Here is a 23,151-nt window from a genome sequence, read left to right as displayed (position 1 = left end):
GGAAGATCCCCTGGAGGAGGGCATGGCAACCCACTCCAGTATTCTTGCGTGGAGAATCCCATGGACAGAGGAGCCTGGTGGGCTATAGTTCACAGGGTCGCAAAGAGTCAGACACAACTGAAGTGACTTCGCACACACAAACCCAAGGCCAAATGTTGGCCCCACCACTCTATGGCCCACCGCTTACTTTGGGCCTGGTTCTGTCGTCACCATTTTACATTAATTCATGTCATCCTCATAGTAACACTGTGAGGTAGGTACAGTTATCATCATTCTCCCCAAGTCCACACAGATGGGGAAACTGAGGTGAGGAGCAAGTAGGTAACTTGCCCAGATCACACAGCTGGTGAGTGGCAGAGTCTAGTTTTGAACCCGGGCAGACCTGGGCCCAGAATCCTCACTGTTGAACAATGTACTTCACCTGACACAAGACAGGCAGTCAAGAAATGGCAGCAATTGTGACGCTGAGTAAGAGACTGTTCTCCCCTTCCCCACCAGGCCTCACCCCCTTTCCTCCAGGCTCCTCTCCTGGTGGGTGAGGGTTTCCCATGACCTGCGCACCTTCTTTCCTCCCAGAGCCCAGGGTCCATCAGACCAGGCCTGGCTCAGCTCTATCAGCCATGCCTGTCTCTCTCCAGGACCATGGCCACCTTGTACCGTGACCCTGACTGGTCCTCCAAAAACCTGGAGCACGCCATCTTTGAGGCACGGAGGCACGCGGTCAAGGACAAGATGCCTGCCCTGTTCCCGGACCAGCTCCTCAAATTCCAGGAGGAGCTCCAGCAGCGCAGGCAGGAAGGCTACAAGGTCACCTTCACAGACTTCTGGGGCCTGCTGATTGAGGCCTGTCTGGGGGATGAGGTAGGTGCTCAGCTTCCCTTGGGGCCCAACCTGCCCGGGGCTGATGCCCAGCCTTCTGCCTTCATCAGGGCATCGGGAGATATGTCACAGTGTGAGGGAGTTAGACCTGCGTGTGGGTGCACCTTGGGCTGTAAGAAGTTTGAGGCATCAGAACGCATGAGGGAGGAAGACGGTGGGATTGTCTTCCCGAATCCTTTTAAATATGACTGAGACCCTCCCCTGAGGGTGGCTTTGGTGCAACCCTGCAGAGAGGCAGCTTTCCTCTGAGAACCTGTGAGAGAAAATGGGGAGGGAGCTGTCAGACTGTGATACAAGCCTGACCCCAAGTGGAAGAGAGAGGGCAGAAAGGCTGGGTGGAAGCATCCTAGCCCACTGTGTGGTCCCTTGGAGAGTCCTCCAGCCAAGCTGGCTGTCAGAGGAGTCTGGCAGCCCACCCCCCACAGAATGGGCCTGACTCAGGATCCCTGCTGCACTCGGTCATGGCCTGGGCCCCTTCTCGTGGCTACCATACAGAGGATGAGCTCAGGGAGGTTCCTTACAGCTCTGCCATCCAGTGATCTGAGCAATGTGTGCTCATGAAGAGAACCTACTTGGACTGAGACCCAGTTGCTATGAGAGCCATGTCTGCCATGGTGGGGCAGTCGGATGCCAGTGGGATGCTGTGGACCCAGACATTGCAGGAAGCTCAGCTACCACCTGGACACTTCTGACAGCATGGGCCCCAGGGAGGAACCAATTTTGGCTGTTGCTTGACGCCAAAATAGGTCTTCCCACCTAATTTCTATTCAGGCCTAGGACTGTCTGCCCCATTCCCGAAGGTGTCTGAAGAGTTCTGAATTCAAATAAGAACTTGCCAGAAGGAAGAGGGACAGTGAATTATTTTCTAGTAGACCCCCTCTTCCATAAAACAGAAAATTTGAGCAACCAAGGATGGCCCAAATCTCATCTTCAACATTCATTCATTCCCTCATTCATTCTTTCAACAAAATTAAGAACCTCCTGCAACTGGGGCCCTTACAGCTTTCAGTGGATCCCTGCCCCTTTTGATAACCCACCATCTACTCTGTCCCCATGATGGAAAAGGGCAGGCAGAGGCTGAGGGTGTCGGCTTTTGGTTTCCAGCAGGACAGGGTTTGAATTCCAGCTCTGCTCTGTACTATTCCTTGAATGGGGATTTCATCACTAAGTGGTAGTTAGTATTTCTAACAGTGGTTACTGTCCCATGTGATGAGGAGGAATGTGCCAAGGCCTTTGACATTAGAAGTCTGAGCATCGTCCAGGGTTTGGTGTGGGAAGGAGCCGAGGTTTCCAGGAAAGCAAGTCTAGGGTTGAAGGGAGGAGGCCTCTGCTCTTCCACTCTGTCCAAGGCAGGGACCCCTTTCCCTCAGGACCCCTTGACAGTGAGTGTGGACTGGGCTCTTCCCTGAGTCTGCAGTGTCTTCTCCTTCCAGGATGGTCAGCTCCATGGGCCCAGTTGTGATAGGTATCCTGTTGGCCTTTCAAAGGAGGCTTTCATCAGTCCTTCCAATCAACCCTGAATATTCATTGGAAGGACTGAGGCTGAAGCTGAAGTTCCAATACTTTGGCCACCTGATGCAAAGTGCCGACTCATTGGGAAAGACCCTGATGCTAGGAAAAATTGAAGGCAGGAGTAGCAGGGGGTGACAGAGGATGAGATGGTTGGATGGCATTAACGACTCAATGGACATGAGTTTGAACAAACTCTGGGAGATAGTGAAGGACAGGGAAGCCTTGCATGCTGCAGTCCATGGGATCTGAGTGATTGAACAACAGTTGTTTGACCCACACGTGTGTTTACCATCCCATACAGGTTCCATGGTCTTCACACACTTGAACAACTATGGATGTCAGCCACCAGGCAGCTGCTTGGTCTGGGGTTAGAGCCTGGCCTTGTCTACACAGGCTGACTCACTTTGGGAGGCGGGCTATGGTCTAGGAGGATCTGCAGGACACCCACTCTGATTAGACTGCACTGTGCTTTGGGGACGTGGAACTTGACTACCATCTGGTGCCCAGGTTCCAAGCCTTTTGTTTTTAAAAAAGAAAAGTATTTTTTTCTTCTCAAACAAATTTGAGATCCCAACATGCAAAGCAGATTTCTTATTTTTAATGGAGCTGGTCTAGTTTGAGTGGGATGGAAGATGATGAGGATGAAGGGGGGCAGTGGTGGCCTCCTCTACCCCTACCTTCTCATTCTGTGGTCCCGGAGACACGAGGAGAACCCTGGGACTCTGAGGGTCAACCCTAAACTGCAGACCCAGTCCCACCGGGTCTGTGTGTCTGGGGTGGTGAACAGCCCAAGGACTAGTGAGCATTCTCCGGGTGCATTTTCAGAGCAGGTTTGACTGGTGTCAGCTGAGACCTCCACAGAAGCCTGGTGGGCTCAGGAGCCAGGAAATGGGCTGCTGGAGGTCCAGACTGTTCTCTATTTTGCACTGCTTCCAGGCAGCTGGTCTTCTTCCCCTTAACCATTATTTTTCCCCACAGAGAAATGAATGTAAACTGTCAGATCAGCGTGCTGCTTTGTGCCAGGGCCAGAACCCCCTGCCCATCTACCTCACCATCAATGTCAAGGATGATGTAAGCAACCAGGATTTCAGAGGTAACACTGGTGACTAGCAATTTTACGAAGGGGTCCCTTCTCAGCAGGCAAAGGCACTCAGTACCCCCAGCACACACCTCTCCACCACACCTTTGCCAACCTCCGCACCAAAATACTGTGCTGACAGCTGAAGAAATCCACTTTGCTCCCTGCTTCTGCTCAGATGCATGTAGGGGATGGGTGGCAGGGTCCTGGGGTTTCCCTGAGCAGAGATTTGATGGGACAGAGGAAATAAAAGTCGTCAAGGGAAAGAATTCTAGATATTTCTTAAGCTACTGGGTGGAGGGACTCTAGAGACCTGCCCTGCTTCCGGGTCCGTTTTTGATCCTGGTTTATCCCATTTTGAGGAGCAAATGAGCCTGTACAGGTTGCAAAACTGTCTTACCGACCCTCAGAAGCCGGCCACGGGCGCCCCCTTGTGTCATGTAGGAGAACTGCGGCCTCCAGGTCCCAGGCTCCTTGAAGCAGGGTGGGCGGGGCCGTCCCGGCAGGAGACTGACATCTGCCCTTCGTACGCAGAGTGGTTCGAGTTCTCCCCCTACGAGGTGGGCATGCAGAAGTATGGAGCCTTCATCCCCACAGAGCTCTTCGGCTCCGAGTTCTTCATGGGGCGGCTGATGAAGAGGATCCCAGAGTCACGGATGTGCTACATGCTAGGTGACTCCTGGCTGGGGGAGGCCCCTGGGAACCCCGCCCCACGCTGAACAGGCTCCGCCTTGGTTAGAGGACTAACAAAGAAACACTGTCTCCTCTAGGATCTTGTCCCAGGTGCGGGGCCTAGTGTGGGATATTCCTTGGACATATGACCCTCCTGGCATCTGCCAGCATCCCCTCATCCCAAGAGAGGCTCCTGACCTACCCTGAGACTAGCCCCCCAGACTGCCTTGATCTGCCGGTGACCCTTTGGGCCCAGAAGGACCTAGCAGGGTCCCTGGGTCACTGGGGACCAAAGGGGACTCTCCCAATGTCTTCGTCTCCGTTGTCTCCCTGGTGTCTGTTCAGAACCAGACTGGAGGTGGCAGGCTGAGATGAAAGTTTCTGGAACTTCTGCCCCTTTCCTCCATCTCCATCTCCAGGCAGCAACGTGCCTGTTTCCAGGCATTGACTCAGCCCCTGGGATCTAAGAGGCCAGAGGGGACCTTAGGGTGAAGACAGAGTCTCTGGGGAAGCCTTGCCCAGTTTCAAATGCTCCCAGGTCCTCCAGAAGGCAGGCCCATTGAGTGCAAGGGCCTGACTGTGACGTCCACTTATAGAGCCATCCCCTTCATAGCCTGAACTATGCACATCAAAGGGAGACTGCAGAAAACAGACCCATCTCTACAGCCTCAACAAGAGTTACACACTTATTTAGGCTGGTTGTCTGCCTCCCCCTCCCTTCCATCTACCCCAAATCCAGCCCTCTTGGAAAGTCCCACTTAAGCCCTGTTTCTTAAGGGAAGTCCGCCCTGAAGCCCACAGCCCACAGCAGCCTCTCCTTTTTCTGAACACCTTTGCTATCCAGTATGTGGCTCAGAGGTCTATAGGTAAGACACTGGGGCATGAACTTTGGTTTCTCATTTATTAGCCACTCAAAGTTGGCCAATTTACCTAACCTTCCTGAGCTTCAGTTTCCTCAATTGAGCTTAAGTGTAAAACCAACCTTATCAGTTCAGTTCAGTTCAGTTGTTCAGCTGTGGCTGACGCTTTGTGACCCCATGAACTGCAGCCCTCTTGGGGCTGCTCTGTCCATGGGGATTCTCCAGGCAAGTATACTGGAATAGGTTGCTATGCCCTCCTCCAGGGGATCTTTCCAACCCAGGGATCTAATCCATGTCTCCTGAGTTGGCAGGTGGATTCTTTACCCACTGGACCACCTGGGAAGCCCCAACTGCTCTCTCCCAGTTCCAAGAGGAGAGTGGAAAAGAGCTGAGTCACTTATGTCGAGCTGCTCTGCAAGGAGAGGGAAGTCAAAGCCTGTCCCTCTCCCCAAGCATCCTGACTTGGAGAGTCATCAAGGCCAAAGTTCGGATGGGCCTGGGGGTTCTTGGACAGAGCTGCTCATGACTGGCCCTGCCCCTAGGTTTGTGGAGTAGCATCTTCTCTCTGAACCTGCTTGATGCCTGGAACCTATCCCACACCTCGGAGGAGTTTTTTCACAAGTGGACAAGGGATAGAGTGCATGATATTGGTAGGTGATCTGCCAGCCTCCTCTCTTGGTTGGGAAACATAGGGGTGGGGAGGTGGGTCACAAACTGAGGACCAGACCACCTGCCACATGTTTCATCATCAGGCAGCTAGGGCTAGAGAGTCTTCCCTGCCTGGAGAGGTAGGTGGATACACTTGTGCCAGCTCTGGCCTGGCCGGGGTGGGGGTTAGGGGGACACACCATGTAGTAGGCTTGGCAGAGTTGCACGGCACCCAGGAAAGCTGAAGAGGATGGGGATATATGAATGCTCTTAAAGGCTGCCTTTCCTGACTCTGTCCTCTCGGGAACACCTCCTTGCCAGTCACCCTGGCTCCCTCTCCACTACCTTATTCCTGTTGCATGTCTCTCCCCTGGGTCCTCCTAGCTCTAATGCCAAAGCCTTGAGAACTAAGCAAGAAAGGTGTGCACTGCACTCACAGATGGACCTCTGGGTGCGGGGCACCCAGGCAATGCTTCACCTGGGCAGTCTGAGGACAGCAGCCCTGTGACCTCTATCTTCCCCTCCCCTGCAGAAGATGAGCCACTCCTGCCTGAAATCCCCAAATGTGATGCCAACGTCCTGGACACCACAGTGGTGACACCAGCATCCTGGCTGTCCAACAGTTTCCGCGACATCCTCACCCACAGGGCCTTCGTCTCCAAGTTCCACAACTTCCTGCTGGGGCTGCAGCTGCATGCTGACTACCTCCAGAACAGCCAGTTCTCCATGTGGAAAGGTATCCCAGCTGCTGCCTCTGTTTGGAGGAAGGAGGAGTGGGCATGGAGGCTGCCGGGAGAAAGGATGAGAAAACATGTCTGCCCACGTTCATCCGGCCGAGTGGCAGGGTCTCCCCATGGTGTATTCTGAATTTGGTGAAGCTTTGAACAGTGGGTGGAGTAGTGGCCTATTTAATTAATTGAATCTATGCTATATCTCTATATAGCATCTATATAAGAACCCCAGCAGGTAGAAACTGGCCCCATTTTACAGGTGGGGAGTGCATGGGTTCTGACTTTCTACAGTTATGTTCTGGGGGCCCCTTTTATGTGGGTGTGGCCCCCAGAGTTGGGCGGTGATGGCCCAGTGCAAGATCCTCCTAATGGTGAGTGCAGAGCTGGATCTTAAACTGTGGTCTGGCAGCTTCCACTCCAGGCCCCATCCCACGCTGCCAAGGCTCTAAGGTTGATGTTCCACCATCTTTGGTATTTTACTTGGCCATGGTCTGCATATGGCTGCTTGAGCCTGCCCTAATAATCTTTGTCCTGTCTGGGGCAGGAAGGGCAGCTGGCTCCTGGTCCACAGTCTGCACTCATTTATAGGATCCTCTTAAGCGCCTGCTTCTCACAAGCTTTGTGGCTGAGGCTTTTCGGGCTTTCTGTGCATGTTCCATAAAAGACTTGCTAAACCCTTTCAGTTCAGTTCAGTTCAGTCACTCAGTTGTGTCCAACTCTTTGCAACCCCATGGATTGCAGCATGCCAGGCTTCCCTGTCCATCACCAACTCCCGGAGCCTGCTCAAACTCATGTCCATTGAGTTGGTGATGCCATCCAACCATCTCATCCTCTGTCATCCCCTTCTCCTCCCACCTTCAATTTTCATAGCATCAGGGTCTTTTCCAATGAGTCAGTTTTTCACATCAGGTGGCCAAAGTATTGGAGCTTCAGCTTCAGCATCAGTCCTTTTGATGAATATTCAGGGCTGATTTTCTTTAGGATTGACTGGTTTGATCTCCTTGCAGTCCAAGGGCCTCTCAAGAGTCTTCTCCAACACCACAGTTCAAAAGCATCAATTTTTCGGCATTCAGCTTTCTTTATGGTCCAACTCTCACATCCATACATGACTATTGGAAAAACCATAGCTTTTTTTTTTTTCTAAAACCCCATGGATAAGGCTGTTCTTCCTCAGGCCACCCAGTGGGAGCATTGGGACTCAGGGGGCACCCTGGCGGAGGGAGGGCGGGAGGCCAGGCTGAAGTAGAGGGGCTCCGGGCAGGGCACCAGGTGCCTTTGACCACCAGCTGAGATCAGGAGGTGAGGAGTGAGGATAACTGGAAGCCTGACTTTCAGACACGGTGCTGGACGGCTTCCCAAACCAGCTGACAGCATCTGTGAACCACTTGTGCCTGCTGGACACCGCATTCTTTGTCAACTCCAGCTATGCGCCCCTCCTCAGGCCCGAGAGAAAAGCTGACCTCATCATCCACCTTAATTACTGTGCTGGGTCCCAGACAAAGGTGAGTGCAGCAGAGAAAGGCTCCCGGCCCACTCCCCACAGGCTCCTACACTTAGCATCAGAGTCGCTCAGGCCACTATGCAAGGGGTTAGGTGGAGGTTATGATGCAGGCTAGACATCCAAACCTCAGGGGCAGCCCACTGGCCCTCATGGGATGGGACCCAGGTTTACTAGATTCCCCAAACTAATTCCAATTGTATTCTTACATTGAAGTATTTCCCATATTTGGAAATTCTTCCAGCTGCAAAGAGAAAAAAAGAGTTTTAAAAAATAACCTTAATAGAGCCCAGTCAATTCTAAAGAATTGTACCACCCTAGGAGTTTGTAATATCCTAGTTTCAAAATGATCACACGATTCCTCCAACTCCAGAGTATGAGCCGCCATGTGATTACACCAAAGAGTTAGGACCAGAGACTTTTTAAAATTTTATTTCCTTTTGAAAATTTCTGGATTTTCAAGGGAAAGACACTGTTTTGGGTCTACCTTAATACAGTCCTATCCTGAGGCCAGGGAAAGGGGCATGTAGACAGATGACAAGGATGACATCAGTGATAATGACTGAAGTTTGTAAACAAAGCTTACTTGATCGTTGTGCCAGCTCTTGGAGGTAGATGGTAACTGCTGTTCTTCCCATGTTATAGAAGAGGGAGGTGACGCACAGAGAGAGTCAGTGGCTTGCTTAAGATCATACAGCTGGTGAACATAGAACAGGGAGTAGAATGAAAGGGATACTGCTCTGAGTTAAAGTCTGCTGTTCTTGTTACATCATGTTTATAAAGACGCCCTTTCAGAGTTCTCTCTGGCCCTGTGGCACTTTGTCAGTTTCAAATCCCATGCATGTCCCGCAGGAGCCTGGCCGGCCATGGCTGTCATCCTCTCCGGGGGCACCCACATCTCCAGGTCTGTGTTTGGGTGAAGCATCATCAAAAGGGCTTCTGTCCATTTCACTTGGGGCAGGAGCTTGTGGTTGGATACACGCCAACCTACTGCCTCAGGCTCTTCATCCTGACCCAGCTTTGTCCTAAAAATAGCACAGATAGGCAAAGCAGTGGGAGACCTGAGTTGTTAGCTGGGGAAATCAGGAAGCTGGAGCTAAGAACTCTGTGTTTCTGGTCCTCCCTCACCCCTCCTGATACTCACCCAGTGTCCTCCTGTGATGTTCTAGCCCATGAAGCAAACCTGCGAGTACTGCGCTGTGCAGAACATCCCCTTCCTCAAATACGAGTTGCAGCAGGAGGAGGATAACCTCAAGGAGTGCTACCTGCTGGAGAACTCCCAGGAGCCCGACACCCCCATCGTGACCTTTTTCCCACTCATCTGCGACACCTTCCAAAATTACAAGGCCCCAGGTAAGCCGCGGTGAGCTCAGGTCCCACCCGCCCCCGACCTTGGACGGTGAGCTCTTAGATGTGTGTGGTCTTCCGAGAGCCCTAACAGAGTGAGCCTGGCTTAGCTCCAGTCTGAGCCAACCTTGGCTTTGGTCAGAAAGGACAACCCCCCAGGCCCCAGGCCCCAGCGATGTCCAGTTCCACTCTTGCAGTCATTCACAGCCTGGAGCTGTGCTAGTACCATGGCGATCCTGAGATGGGCAAGCTGTGTCCCTGCCCTGGGGGACTGGGAGACGTGTGTGCGCATGTGCGTGTGTGAGTGTGCAACCTGTGCCTGATTTCCTGTGAATGTGCTGGGGTGGGCCTCGCAGAGAGGGCCAGAAACAGGCCATTACAAGTTCACACATAAAGGGCTACAGTGATTCCTTCTGCTCCTCCAGGTGTGGAACGAAGCCCCGAGGAGCTGGAGCAGGGCCAGGTTGACATCTACGGTCCCAAAACTCCCTACGCCACCAAGGAGCTGACATACACTGAGGCCGCCTTCGACAAGCTGGTGAAGCTCTCCGAGTATAACATCCTGAATAACAAGGACAAGCTCCTTCAGGCCTTGCGACTGGCGGTAGAGAGGAAACGCCAGAAGAGCCAGTGTCCCCCCTAAAGTCCCAGGGCACCTCACCGATCCTGTGTATGCTTCTAGCATCAGAGGTGTAGAACCCACCAGGGCTGACCAGCCACACAGCCGGCTCTGCTGTCTAGCATGGCTGGCCTGGGCTTTCTATCAAAAAAATTAAAAAGGAAAGTTGAGAGAGACAAAGATGAAGGAAAATAATAAGGGGATGTATGGGGGCCTTATATCCACTGGAATTGTTTAAAACCTTCCCTACAGGGAAGGGGTTCCAAAAGCCACAGGCGCCCACATACACCTAAAGAATGGATAATAATAGCATGGCCTGACTTTATAGAAGAGGCTGGTTCGCCAGTAATCTCGAACTCACAGCGGGAACTCAAAACCCTCCCCTCACTACTCCACTCTGCTCGGGGAATGCACCAGAGGACTTGAGAAGCATTCTGCGTTCTCTGGGAAAATGTTTTTTTTTTTTAAGTGAAGGCAATTGTATTCTTGTGATATTCATAGACAATTGTATTTTGTGACTTATTTTTATGAAGCCTCGTATTAATAGGAAGTGTAATGCTTGAAGATCTAGATGGAACACTAGAGACATTCTGGTCTGTTCAGCAACAAACACGAAAAACTGATGGGGTCTCAGCAGCCCCCCTGCAGCTACTCAGAGCCCCAGGACTGATGATTCACCCTGTGATCCGGACTGGAAAGCCTTGCTGAGCAACCAGCTTCAGTGTTATGCCAGGCTAAGTCCATGTCTGTAGCTCAGGTCCCCCGAACAAGGATCTGCGATACAGCTCAGCAAGGTCTGGGCAGGTACATCAGGCATCAGGTGAGTGTGGCTGCCACTAGCTGACCAGCCTGCTGCCTGAGCATATCCCCATCCTCTTACCACCTCCTGTCTGGTTCCCAGATGGGATTATTTATTTCTGAGTTGCGTTCCTCTTATTTATTATGTAAACACCATGGCCAGTGCATCCCAGCTCTTGAAGAGACTCTCTGAGATAACAAAACTGGAAAGGATCAACCCAGAAAGGACCAGGTTAACCCTGAGGAAGACACTCATCCGTGGAGTTGGTTTCCAGATGAATCACTGGCAAAGCCCCGGAACACAGAAACTCACAGTATCCAGGTCTCCAATCAGGCCAGGAACTTAAGTGAAGAAATGTGTAACCTGAGCCATTGAGAAGCCGGGGCCATGGGAGATGTGACCAGAAAGGCATGTGGCCCCCATGATGCCCAGCACATCTGGAAGACACAGCCACTGTGCTCCCTAAGCAGTCCTTTGGATGTTAGGAGATGCGTGGTGACAGGTGCCAAAAGTTTACCAGAATCGTCCTCTGATTTATATGCTTGCTACTCAAGGGGATCTGATTAGAAATGCAGAGTCTCAGGCCACCCCCAAGTCATACTGACTCAGAATCTACATTTTAAGATTTTTCACCTCCTCTCCCCTGCCTCCATGTGATACTTATGCATACTGAAGTCTGAGATGAGTGAATTCAGCTGTACTCTCCCATAAGCTGGAAACCATGAGTCCATCACCTCCCTTGAGCCCTTGATAAACTGGACCTGGTCCTGCTGACTTGGGACCCCAGCCTCTCCTCCACCAGAGCAGCCAGCTGCCTCCACTCCGCCGTCTTTTCTTTCCATCTGCCAAGACAGGTTCTCCTCAAATTATCAGAGTGAGCCAGAAAACCTGTGTTTATCAAAAGACCTGTGTGTTTATTGTAAGGTGAAGGCAGCCCTGCCTTGGATTCATCAAAATATGTAAAACAAGGTTTATAAAATCATTGTGTTATTTGAACCTGGAATAAACTAGCCATGTGGGTGAATGCTGTCAACTCACTAGCTTTTCATTCACAATGCTGCAATCTATGCATAACTCCTGCCCTCATCCCTGCCTGGGCTTCCCGCATGCTCTGCCAGAGGCATGAGAAAGCCATGCCAGCCCTCCTGCCTTCAGGGGTCCCTCCTTTCTTGTGGTGGGGTGCCCCTCTGTTGTTAGGAAGCTGTGTCAGTGGCCAGCGGAGAACCACCCTTGTGATATGTGCTGTTTGAAGCTCAGATGGTTTTCATGAAGCACTGATGGGGAGGAAAGAAGGGCAGCCAGCATCAGCCGAGCACCTACCCCGTACACTGCAGTCCACAAGAAGCTTCTGCTTCCTAGAAACTTAGATTTGGGTTCAGGAGAAAACATGAAAACATAGTTTATGCTTTTTTATGTTGTCAACAGATGTGAGAAGTTAAATAGTGACTTAGCTTCTGAAACAATGCTGGCGATGTCATAGAGCTGGAGCTAAGGACCACACAAAGGATAAGGACCTGTGTCATCAGCTCCGAGAAGGGTGAGGGCCTAGGGTCCTGGGAAGGACAAGAAGGCTCTCTCCTAAGGTTCCCTGCTCTCCACCTAGAACACATTTTATTTTTAATTTTATTTTTGGGTGCACTGGGTCTTCATTGCTGCGCTCGGCTTTTCTCTAGTTGTGTTGCGTGGTCTTCTCGCTGTGGGGGCTTCTCTTGTTGCAGTGCACGGGTTCTAGTCACATGGTCTCAGTAGCTGCAACTCGATTTAATAGAAAAATAAAACTCCTCTCTCCCCCAGTCTTCCCAAGAGCAGCCATCATTCCACACTGCCATGCAGCCCAGGCGCCCTGCCCCACAGATGTTTTCTGCCCCTCTGTCCCCATGAAAACACTTCTCCCCAAGGTCACCAATGTCGTCAGATAACTGCCAGATACACTGAGCCAAAAGGCACCGGCTCTTTACAGGCCTTATCTTACTCGATTGTTCTCCACATTTGGCCCTGCAGACCACTCCCTCCTTCCTGAAACCCTCCCTTCCTGAGACTTCCTTGCCAACAGCAGTTCAGTTCAGTTCCGCTTGCAAATATTTATTGCCTTCCCAACAACGTGCCAGTCACTGCTGTAGGCACTGTGGGACAATAAAAAGGACGAACAATTGACCCAGCACTTCAAGGAGCTTCCTTCTGGTCCCATGCAGGAGGCCTACACGGAAACACGGCTTGCACTATGCAGAGGAAGTTCCGTATGAGCTGTGTACGCAAGGGGCACACATCAGGGACTGCCGACCCAGCCCTCGAGGAGAGGGGCCTAATGTGCTGGACTCCTTCTGTCCTGGATTTATTCCCACTTTCAGATCCCTTCCCTGGCATCCCCTCCCCTCTCTCCTTTAAGTGCTGACATTACTTGAGGCTCTCTCCTCAGTTCTGCCCCCTTATCACTATACCCTCCTTAAAGCAATCTCATCCACACCGAGAATTTCTACTACTGCTTCTCTTTTGAAAACTCTTAAACCTTTATTTCTAGCCAAAGTAATGTCCTGAGTTGTTGATTCATGTATTCAAATTCTGTATCAGTTAACATTGGTTTTGCTACATAATCTAAAAGATCTAAAGAGGCTTAAAGATCTAACGATCTAAAAGATCTCTATTTCTAATCAGGGACCCAGGCTCTTTCAGCTGTTGCTTCTGCCATCCTCAAGTTTTCCTTCTGGTCCAATATGGTTGTTGCATCTCTACCCGCATTCTAGGCAGCAGAAAGGATAAAGGATTTAGAGCATATATCATGTAGCATAATGTTTTCAGGTTTCATCCAGATTGTGGCAAGTGACAGGATTTCTTTCCTTTTTTAAGGCTGAATAACACTTCATTGTATGTATATATACACATTTTGTTTAAATGTTTATCCATTCATCTATCAGTCAACACTTAGGTTGCTTTAACCTCTTGACTATTGTGAGTGGAGCTGCTATGAACATGAATGTGCAAATATTTCCTAGAGACCCTACCTTCAATTCTTTTGGATATATACCCAGAAATAGGATTGGTAGATACTATGGTAGTTCTATCTTTATTGGAAGAACTGCCATACTGTTTTCCATAGCAGTTGCATGGATTCACTTGTGTCATCTGTTTTTTCCACTTAAAAATATATTCTGAGCATTTTCTCAGATGATTAATACTCTTCTCATATAACACGATTTTCAGAGACTACATAGGAATCCATCATCTGCTTAACTAGTCTTTTCATGGGAGAACAACTAGTCACAACTTTTCACTGTTACAATGATACACTGTTAGACATTCCTTAGATAGAGCTTTATATTCATTATTCCTTCAGGATAAAATTCCTGAGAAGTGTGAGCATTTCTAACAATTAGGAAAGGTATAATTGACATATCATAGACTGTGCATAATTAAAGTACACAGTTTGATGAGTTTCAGCACAGGTGTACAACTGTGAACCATCACAACAGTCAAGGTAATGAGTAAACCCTTCACCCCAACAAGCCTTCTCATGCCCTTTGTATCCTTCCCTCTGCTCCTCCCCTGCTGGGTCATGTGATAGGTGCATGCTACACCTTTTAAGAACCTGCCAAACTATTTCCAAAGTGATTGCTACTAGCTTACATTCTACTGACAATGCATGAGAGTTCTAGTTGTTCCACATCCTTACCAACAACTGGTGTGATTCAGACATTCTAATAGATGTATAATGGTATCTTGGTGTGGTTTTTTTGGTTTTTTTTTTTTTAATTCACTTTTTTTTTGGGCATGTGACATAGCTTGCAGGATCTTAGTTCTCCAACCAGGGACTGAACCCAGGCCATGGCATTGAAAGCTCAAGTCTTAACCACTGGACTGCCAGGGAACTCCCTGTTTTCTTAATATTAACTTTAAGAAGTCTTTATATGTTTTGGATACAAGTCCTTATCAGATATCTGAAAATATAGTCTCCTAGTCTGTGATTTCTTTTCATTTTGTTTACATATCTATCAAAGTTCAGGAGTTCTTAATTTTGATCATCTAATTTATCAATTTTTTTCTTTTATGGATCATTCTTTTAGTATCATCTAAGAAACCTTTCCCTACACAAGTTCACAAAGGTTTTCTGCTTTGTTTTGTTCTTTACATCTACATTTATAATCATTTTGAGATCACTTTTACATATGGTGGAAGGTATAGATCAAAGTTCATCTTTTCACATATGGATGTCCAACTAGCATTATTAGTTGAAAAGACTTTCCTTATCCATTGAATTGCATTTGCACTGTGTCAAAAGGCAGTTAACCAGTATGTGTGGGTCTATTTTTAGACTCTATGTGTTCTTTTGATGTATTAGTCTATCTTTATACCAATATCATGTTGCCTTGATTTCTGTATCTTTACAATGAGTTTTGAATTAGGTAGTGTAAGTCTTCCAACTTTGTTTTGTTTTGTTTTTTTCAAATTGTTCTGGCTATTTTAGATTCTTTGCATTGACATGTGAATTTAGAATCAACTTGTCAATTGACAAAAATAAAAACATGCTAGGATTGCACTGAATATGTTTATAAGTTTGAAGAAAATTGACATCTTGAGTCTTCTGATCCGCAAGCATATATACATACCCACAAGTATATATTTCCACTTATTTAGACCTTCTTTGTTTCTCCCAGAAATGCTCTGTAGCTATCCGTGTATAGACCTTGTATATTTTAATCAGATTTACCCCTAAGTATTTAATATATTTAATACATTGCAAATTATATTGATTTTTTACTTCATTGTCCAATTATTCATTGCTAGTGTATAAAAATAGAGGTTTTTGTCTTACACCTAGCAATCCTGCTAAACTCATTAGTTCTACTAGCTTTTTTGGTGAAGTAAGTGTGTGAAAGTCTGTTGTATCCAACTGCTTACAACCCCATGGACTATACAGTCTGTGGAATTCTCCAGGCCAGAATACTGGAGTGGGTAGCCTTTCCCTTCTCCAGGGAATTTTCCCAACCCAGGGATCGAACCCAGGTCTCCTGCATTGCTGGCGGATTCTTTACTAGCTGAGCCACAAGGGAAGCCCCAGCTTTTTTGGTAGATTCCTTAGAATTTTCTACATAGATGGTCATATTTTCTGCAAATAAAGATGGTTTTACTTTTTCCTATCCCATCTAGATAGCTTTTCTTTTACTTGCCTTATTGTACTGACAAGAATCTTAGTAGGATGCTAAATGGGCTTCCCTGGTAGCTCAGCTGGTAAAGAATCTGCCCGAAATGCAGGAGACCTGGGTTCAATCCCTGGGTTGGGAAGATCCCCTGGAGGAGAGGGTATGAGAATCCATTACAGTATTCTTGCCTGGAGAAGCCCCATGGACAGAGGAGCCTGGAGGGCTGCAGTCCATAGAGTTGCAGAGTAAGACAAGACAGAGCGGCTAAGCACAGGCACAGCACAGGATGTTAAATAGAAGTGGTAAAAGCAGACATCTTTGCCCCGTTTCTGATCTTAGAAGGAAAGCACACAGTCATTTCATCTTAAGTTTGATGTTGAGAAGCAGAAGTCTTGAATGTGCATTTTCAAGATTTTTGGTAAGTATGGACTCCAGAAAAGTGCCAATTTATACCATCTCCAGCAATGTATGAGAAGGTACCTTTTCCTACACCCTGGCTAACATTAAACATCATCTTAGAAAATGAAAAGTCTGTAATTCTTAACATTACCTGTTCATTTTAAATTTATTTGATTGTTAATGGAGATCAGCATCATTTAGTTTATTGGCCAACTATATTATTTTTTCTAGTTGTCTATGTCCTTTGCTCATTGGTCTAATTGAGTATCTTCTTTCTTAATAATTTTCATATAGATTTTTAAGGTTTTAATTCCTTAATTAAATATATATTATATAATATGTCTTTAATATTTTACCCAATTTGTCTTTTGACCTTTACTTTGGCTTATGGATTTTTTTTTTAATGTGGACTGTTTCAAAAGTCTTCATTGACTTTGTTACAATATTGCTTCTCTTGCACTGAAACCATTGAGACGTTCTAAAACTGTAACGGAGGACACCGAAAGTGATGGCTGATTATTTCTCCCTATCTCAGTTTAGATGCATCCTTCAGTTCGGTTCAGTTCAGTCGCTCAGTAGCATCCGACTCTGCAACCCTATGGACTGCAGCACGCCAGGCTTCCCTGTCCATCCAACTCCCCAAGCTTGCTCAAACTCACTTCCACTGAGTCGGTGATGCCATCCAACCATCTCATCCTCTGTCGTCCCCTTCTCCTGCCTTCAATCTTTCCCAGCATCAGACTCTTTCCCAATGAGAGAGTTCGCATCAGGTGGCCAAAGTATTGGAGTTTCAGCATCAGTCCTTCCAAAGAATATTCAGGACTGATTTCCTTTAGGATTGACTGGTTTGATCTCCTTGCAGTCCAAGGGACTCTCTAGAGTCTTCTCCAATGATGTATTCTTATCATCTGAAAAGACACTGTTACAGGCTAACAGTAACTCTTTTTATGTCAATATGTGGCAATGAGGTTGTAATAATGAGGATAACTAAACCTTCAAATTTACAGAAAATCACATAAATTAAACTAAGGGCAAAAAGCCTTCACTCGAGCCAGAAGTAAGTGGAGGCAGCCTGGAGAAACATTTACCCAAGTAGACTGAAGTCTACCATCCCAACTTCAAATTTGGTCAATTACGTCCTTGAGTCAGGGTTTCGTCACAGATAAAGTCAGAGTAACAATAAGCTGCCAGTAGGTAGAAAGAACCGGCTGTTAACCTTTTTAACTTTTGTCCCCAGCATCGTAGGGCTGGGATGAAAAAAACATCCCAGGAGACTAAGCAGCTTCCAGTGGCGCGCGGGTGTGTGTTCCTTTGACAGCTTGTGTGAGTGTGTTTCTTTGCCAGCTCAGATTTGCCCGGAAATCTACGCCGCCTGGCTAAAGGTGGGGCGCGGGCTACCAACCACACCCGGCCCCTCGGTTCGCCGGTCTGCACTGGCAAGTTGGAGAAACACCCTCTTCTTCGCCCAGTTCTCCAGAAAGACTCCGTCATCAATAATTCATTAAGACGCTCGTCTCCATTGGCTGGCGCCTCCACTCGCGCCGGCAGCGGTCCAATGAGAAAGGACTTGAGAGAGCCCTTCTGAATAATGAACACACTCCCGTGACGTAGCGGCCGGAGACTGGCTGAGATGGCGCGAGGCGGGGCCAGCTCGGGCGGCGGCAAGGGCTGTTGGGGCTGCTCAGTGCCAGCCGGGGAGGGTCGAGCCCGGAGTGGGGTCGGAGCTCGGGACCGGCACTGAGAGGGCGAACGCGGCGCACAGACGAGCGGGCCGGCGGCAGGATGTTCAGCTGGTTAGGGCGGCAGGCGGGCGGGCGCGGAGGCACGGGCGCGGACCCGGTGCAGACGGTGACGGGTGGCCTGCGCTCGCTCTACCAGCGCAAGGTGCTGCCGCTGGAGGAGGCGTATCGCTTCCACGAGTTCCACTCGCCCGCGCTGGAGGACGCCGACTTTGAGAACAAGCCCATGATCCTGCTGGTGGGCCAGTACAGCACCGGCAAGACCACCTTCATCAGGTAACCCTCCCCGCCCCCTCCGCCCTCCTGCCTGCACACCTGTCCCCGTCACCTAGGTGGAGGCGGTCCTCCTCCCCACGTGCGCGCCTGTTGTCACCTGCCTCCCGCCGGCTTCCTGCAGCGCCCCCTTCTCCTTCGAGGAATCCCCTCTCTGCCGCTTTCTCCAGCATCGGCGCGGCCTCAGGGTCCCCGTCCGAGCGCGGTGCCCGGGTGTCTGAAGCCCCGCCCCGGGACCGGCCGCCGAAGTGAGGGCAGGCTCTCCCTACGCGGCCGCGAGGGTCCTCAGAACGGCCCCCCGCCCCTTCTCTGCGTACTACGAGCCCGCCTTCCTTGCGTTTGGAAAGGCACTCCTCTGGCTGGCTTTATCTTGTCACCCTAGCCTGGGAGCCCCGGGATGGGAGGAAAAGCAAGGCTATAATAAGCACCTTCTTGACGAGCGAGTGAGACCAAGGGCTGGAAATGGGGACAAAAGTGTGGGGTATCAGAATGGATTATTGAGTCAAGTTGGAAAGTTAAGCCCTAGCACAGTGCCCGGCGTATAACTACTTACTGAAAGAATGGCAACAGTAGAGGGTATTGCCCACGCCCCCTCCCATTGCGGCCCTGCATCCCGCCCCCAACACTGGGTTCAGGGGGACGGGGCTGAGAGGCCGCCTTCATTCTGCTCGTGCACAGCCTCTCTTTATCCTGCCATAGGAAGTTAGCTGTGTGTAGCCGCCGAACCAGCCAGCGCCCATGGAGCTCAGGGGGAGTGTCATGTTACTACTGGTTAGTTTCCATTTCTTAGGTGGGTCATTCCCTTCTCCGTCACCCTTGACAACTGAAAATATTTGTCATGCTTGCCTGTCTCCAAAAGCAAACAATTACTGTGGATGCCTTGACATTCAAATCATATAGGTCCCTCGGAAGTGGTTTTTAATGGAAAATAATTTACATGGTAACAGATTGCTTTTTGAAGAAGCTATTTTACTTTTAAAGCAGCTGGCATATTAAGACTCTCGTTGGTTAGGAGACTTGTTTTCCTGGCTTAAACTGTGTGTCCATTGAAACAAAGTGATCATTTTAGGTTTGGGGCCAGGGTTTTGGAAATCCTAAGTTTCTTCATCATTGATGATCAACAGGTGTTCAGAAAACTGCTTCTATATTTGGATATATGCCATTTCTATTAAGTAGCGGCCTCTTTTTCTGGGTTCCAGTGACCTAAATAGTTCCTACAAATAGAGTAGTTGTCACTACAGAAAAGATGTTCAATCCAAGCCTGCAGGTACATGATGAATTAATTCAGCAAAGCTGATACACTATATTAAAATATAGTTCTTGAAAGTAAGTTGAATGTAAAGGAAGATGGAAGAAAATAATTTTAAACTGCTTTATTTGGTGCTTATTAGTAAGCTGAAAATAGCATTAAATATGTCACCTAAGCCACTCAAAATGAACCTAGAAATATCACATAAACTGATATCTTGAAAGATGTTGTAAAAGACACTTCAGGGCTCAGTAATACTAACCAATTTAAGTATATAGGGCTATGAAACATTATGTAGCACAAGAGTAGGAGGTAGGCCTTTTGAAATATACAGATGAAGGATAAGAAGGTAAGCATTGTTATAATTAAAATAGTCTCAGCACTGGTGATGGCCTGTTTGGAGCACCCTGGGTAGTTCCTCCCATCTGTGCTTGCTATGAGAGCTTTATTGTGTGCTTAGGGAGCCTCTGTTAATACTGTGTCAGCCTGGATATGATTTGGTCCTCTCTCTGCTCCCACAGCCTGCATAATAAGCAAACCTAAGTCAGGAGAACAAACCCATGGAAACATGTATCCATCTTTTTTTCAGCTTACTGTTTTTCTGTTTCATCATTTGGGGGAACTTTGTGGAATAGCTAAGCATAGTTTGAAGGATTTGGTAACTTCATCCAAGGACTTCCCAGGTGGCTCAGTGGTAAAGAATTCACCTGCCAAGCAGAAGATGCGGGTTCAATCCCTGGGTCACTCCAGTATTCTTACCTGGGAAATCCCATGGACAGAGGAACTGGGTAGGTTACAGTCCATAGGGTCACAGAGTCAGACACGACCTAGCGACTAAACAATGACTCCATCCAAATGAACCACTTCTCAGGAGGCCCTGGAGCCCCCCATGCAACACCACAGTGAGAAAGGAGTCACCCTATCAGGAAGTCACTTGCTCTTGAAACCTTCCCTGGCCTAAGTGACTTGGTTGTTAGGCACCAGACATAAAAGTGAACCTATGAGGGCGGAAGAAACTCAGGGTATACCAGAAGGTTGGTGAGGCACCAGAGACCTGAGTTTGATTTCAGAGTGGGGCTAGGAGGAAAAGATTCAGCTTCTGGAAGGAAAGATCCAAGCAAAAGGGCAGCTGCCCTCTAGAGTACTACACTGGTACTGGGGGCCGGAAATGTTGACCCAGGTGCTGACCATCCTGGAACCTGCCTGCATCTGTGGCTGTCTTTTCTCTGAGGCTGCTCAGTGCCTGGGTGTTTTGTTTCTAGCCAGTAAGCACTGGAAGCTCATAATTGGCTATAGGATGAACCTGTCTGCATAGTCAGAGATTCTTATCCACCTGGCTTCCTGCACATCCCCAGAGGTCACTGGTTATACAGAGCCTACACTAATATGGAGAGAAACTTCTCTCCTTGTGAAGTCACTCAGCAAAGCCTTTGATATACATTCCACCTTTGATAATACCTTACTCTTCTTTCCTTTTGTCCCATAGCTGGGAAGAATTAAGAGCCCCATTGAAACATGGTGAGCCAGGACTTTCACCAGGAGTGAGGCATTTTAAGTGTGTGCTGTGTTCTAATTAAAAGGTCTCCTAGGGGCTTCCCTAGTGGTCCAGTGGTTAAGACTGTGCACTTCCACTACAGGGGGTGCGGGTTCGATCTCTGGTCAGGGAACTAAGATCCTGCATGCCATGCAGACTGGCCAAAAACAAACAAACAAACAAACAAAAAAACTCCTAAATAGAGTGGATGGAGAGTCTGAGTGTCAAGAAGCTCTGCTTGCTATGGAAGATGACCATGAGGGGCCCAAGTGCAAGGAAGAGGAAAGATAGGAGAGTTTTAATGGACTTTCCTCACATGGGTCACAAAGCTGGCCCAGAACTTCAGGAGATGTTTGTCAAAGTCCTTTTGGGATGGAAGCAAAACAGGCTATTGTCTCATTGACAGTTTTATTTCTCAGAAGACTGAGGATGCAGTGGGAGGAACTGGTGGTGCTCTGCCTCTGGGCAGCAAGAAAGAATTGGCCAGAGAAGGAGGAGATGGGTATGGGAAAAGTGGCCAAGTCATGGCAGACTGTTTAACAGCCAGTGAAGGCTGAATATTGGGCTCAGCCAGACCTGTGTCCAAAACCTGAGGAAAACAGATTTCAGAGATTCCCCCAGAAAATCCCTGGGCCCAGATGCTTTGAGGGAAGACATTTCCCATGAGAGAATGTGAGGTTCACCAAAAATCAATTCAAGCCACACAATTGCAACCTCTGATTTTTAAGAGCTCCACTTTCTCTCTCCTTCCTACACTCTTGTCCTGTTCTCTCAAAAAAAATTATTCTAATGAGGAAAAAAGAAGGAAGTCACTATAGGTTTTTAAAGGGTAGAGAATAAGGCAATAAGGCAAGAAAAAGGGATAGAAGGCATGTAGATTGGAAAGAAGTAAAAACATCTCTATTCACAGAGAACATGACCTTATATATAGAAAAAAATCCTAAGGATTAGGAAAAGCCTTCAAGAACTCTTAAAACAAGTTCACTAAGTTGTCAGGATACAAGATTAATATACAGAATCAGTTATGTTTCTATTCACTATCAATGAACAATCTGAAAATAAGAAAACAATTTCATTTATAACAGCACCTTAAAAAATAAAATACTTTGGAATAAATTTAACAAAAGTAATGCAAAATTGTAAAACTTTGTTGAAAGAAATTTTTAAAAAACTTAAAAGGACAGACATTCCATGTTCATGGGTTGAATGACAGTGTATTTTTTACACATTTATTTATTGGCTGTGCTGGGTCTTTGATATTGTTCAAGGGCTTTCTGTAGTTGTGGTTCAAGGGATTCTCACTGCAGTGGCCTCTCGTCCGGAAGCATGGACTCTAGAGCTCATGAGCTTCAGTATTTGTGGTGTATGGGCTTAGTTGCCCCACAGCATATGGAATATTCCCGCACCAGAAATCAAACCTGTGTCCCCTGCATTGGCAGGCAGATTCTTAACCACTGGACCACTAGAGGAGCTCCGACAATATTTTTAGAATGGCAGTAATTCTCCAAGTGGTCTTTAGAGTCACTGTAATCCGTAGCAAAATCCCAACTGCCTTCTTTGTAGAAGTTGACAAGGTGATCCTCAAAATTCATGTGGAATTGTGAGGGGTCCAGAATAGCCAAAACAGTCTTGGGGGGAAAAACAACAATATTCAATTTCTCATACTTCTGATTTCAAAACTCACCACAAAGCTACAGTAAACAGGACGGTGTCATACTAATGTGACAATAAGGAGAGACATATAAGTCAATTGAATAGAATTGAGAATTCAGAAATAAGCCAATACATGTTTGATAAATTTTACAAGGGTTCTAAGACAATTCAGTGGGGGGAAATATACTTTTCATTAAATGATAGTGGGGCAATTGAATATCCACATTGCAAGAAGAACATAAAGTGACTTCTAATGGGTACAGGGTCTCCTTTTTGGGTGATAAAAATGTTCTGAAATTAGGTAGAGGTATTTAGTTGTACAACTTTGCGAGGATTCTAAAAACCACAGAATTGTGCCCTTTAAAAGGGTGAGTTTTATAGTATATGAATTATATCTCAATAAAAATATGAAACAATTCAGTCTTTCAGTATTAAGCATCCTATGATTTAATTTTCATAAATTCTATAATTAGTGCCCATCAAGTAATTTCTGCATCTATGTGCAATAATTTAAAATGGATGCCAG

General features: G+C 47.8%; 2 protein-coding genes across 2 annotated transcripts in view; both read left to right on the top strand.

Moving 5' to 3' along the window:
* PLA2G4E (phospholipase A2 group IVE) overlaps positions 1-9,868 on the top strand; it is a 39,628-nt gene extending 29,760 nt beyond the window's left edge. The window contains exons 13-20 of the mRNA XM_065942028.1: positions 639-861; positions 3,370-3,484; positions 4,004-4,141; positions 5,544-5,651; positions 6,182-6,385; positions 7,716-7,882; positions 9,048-9,231; positions 9,651-9,868. Of these exons, the coding sequence (XP_065798100.1) occupies positions 639-861; positions 3,370-3,484; positions 4,004-4,141; positions 5,544-5,651; positions 6,182-6,385; positions 7,716-7,882; positions 9,048-9,231; positions 9,651-9,868 (1,357 nt within the window). The remainder of the gene's footprint in view (positions 1-638; positions 862-3,369; positions 3,485-4,003; positions 4,142-5,543; positions 5,652-6,181; positions 6,386-7,715; positions 7,883-9,047; positions 9,232-9,650) is intronic.
* A 7,982-nt stretch (positions 9,869-17,850) lies between these two features.
* EHD4 (EH domain containing 4) overlaps positions 17,851-23,151 on the top strand; it is an 85,367-nt gene continuing 80,066 nt past the window's right edge. Inside the window, exon 1 of the mRNA XM_065940419.1 lies at positions 17,851-18,192. Coding sequence (XP_065796491.1) covers positions 17,960-18,192 — 233 coding nt within the window. The 5' untranslated portion in view covers positions 17,851-17,959. The remainder of the gene's footprint in view (positions 18,193-23,151) is intronic.

This window comes from Muntiacus reevesi, chromosome 7, assembly GCF_963930625.1.
Source record: "Muntiacus reevesi chromosome 7, mMunRee1.1, whole genome shotgun sequence".
Taxonomy (NCBI): Eukaryota; Metazoa; Chordata; class Mammalia; order Artiodactyla; family Cervidae; genus Muntiacus; species Muntiacus reevesi.
Note: the sequence above shows the minus strand (reverse complement) of the source record. Positions and strands in the feature narration are given on the sequence as shown.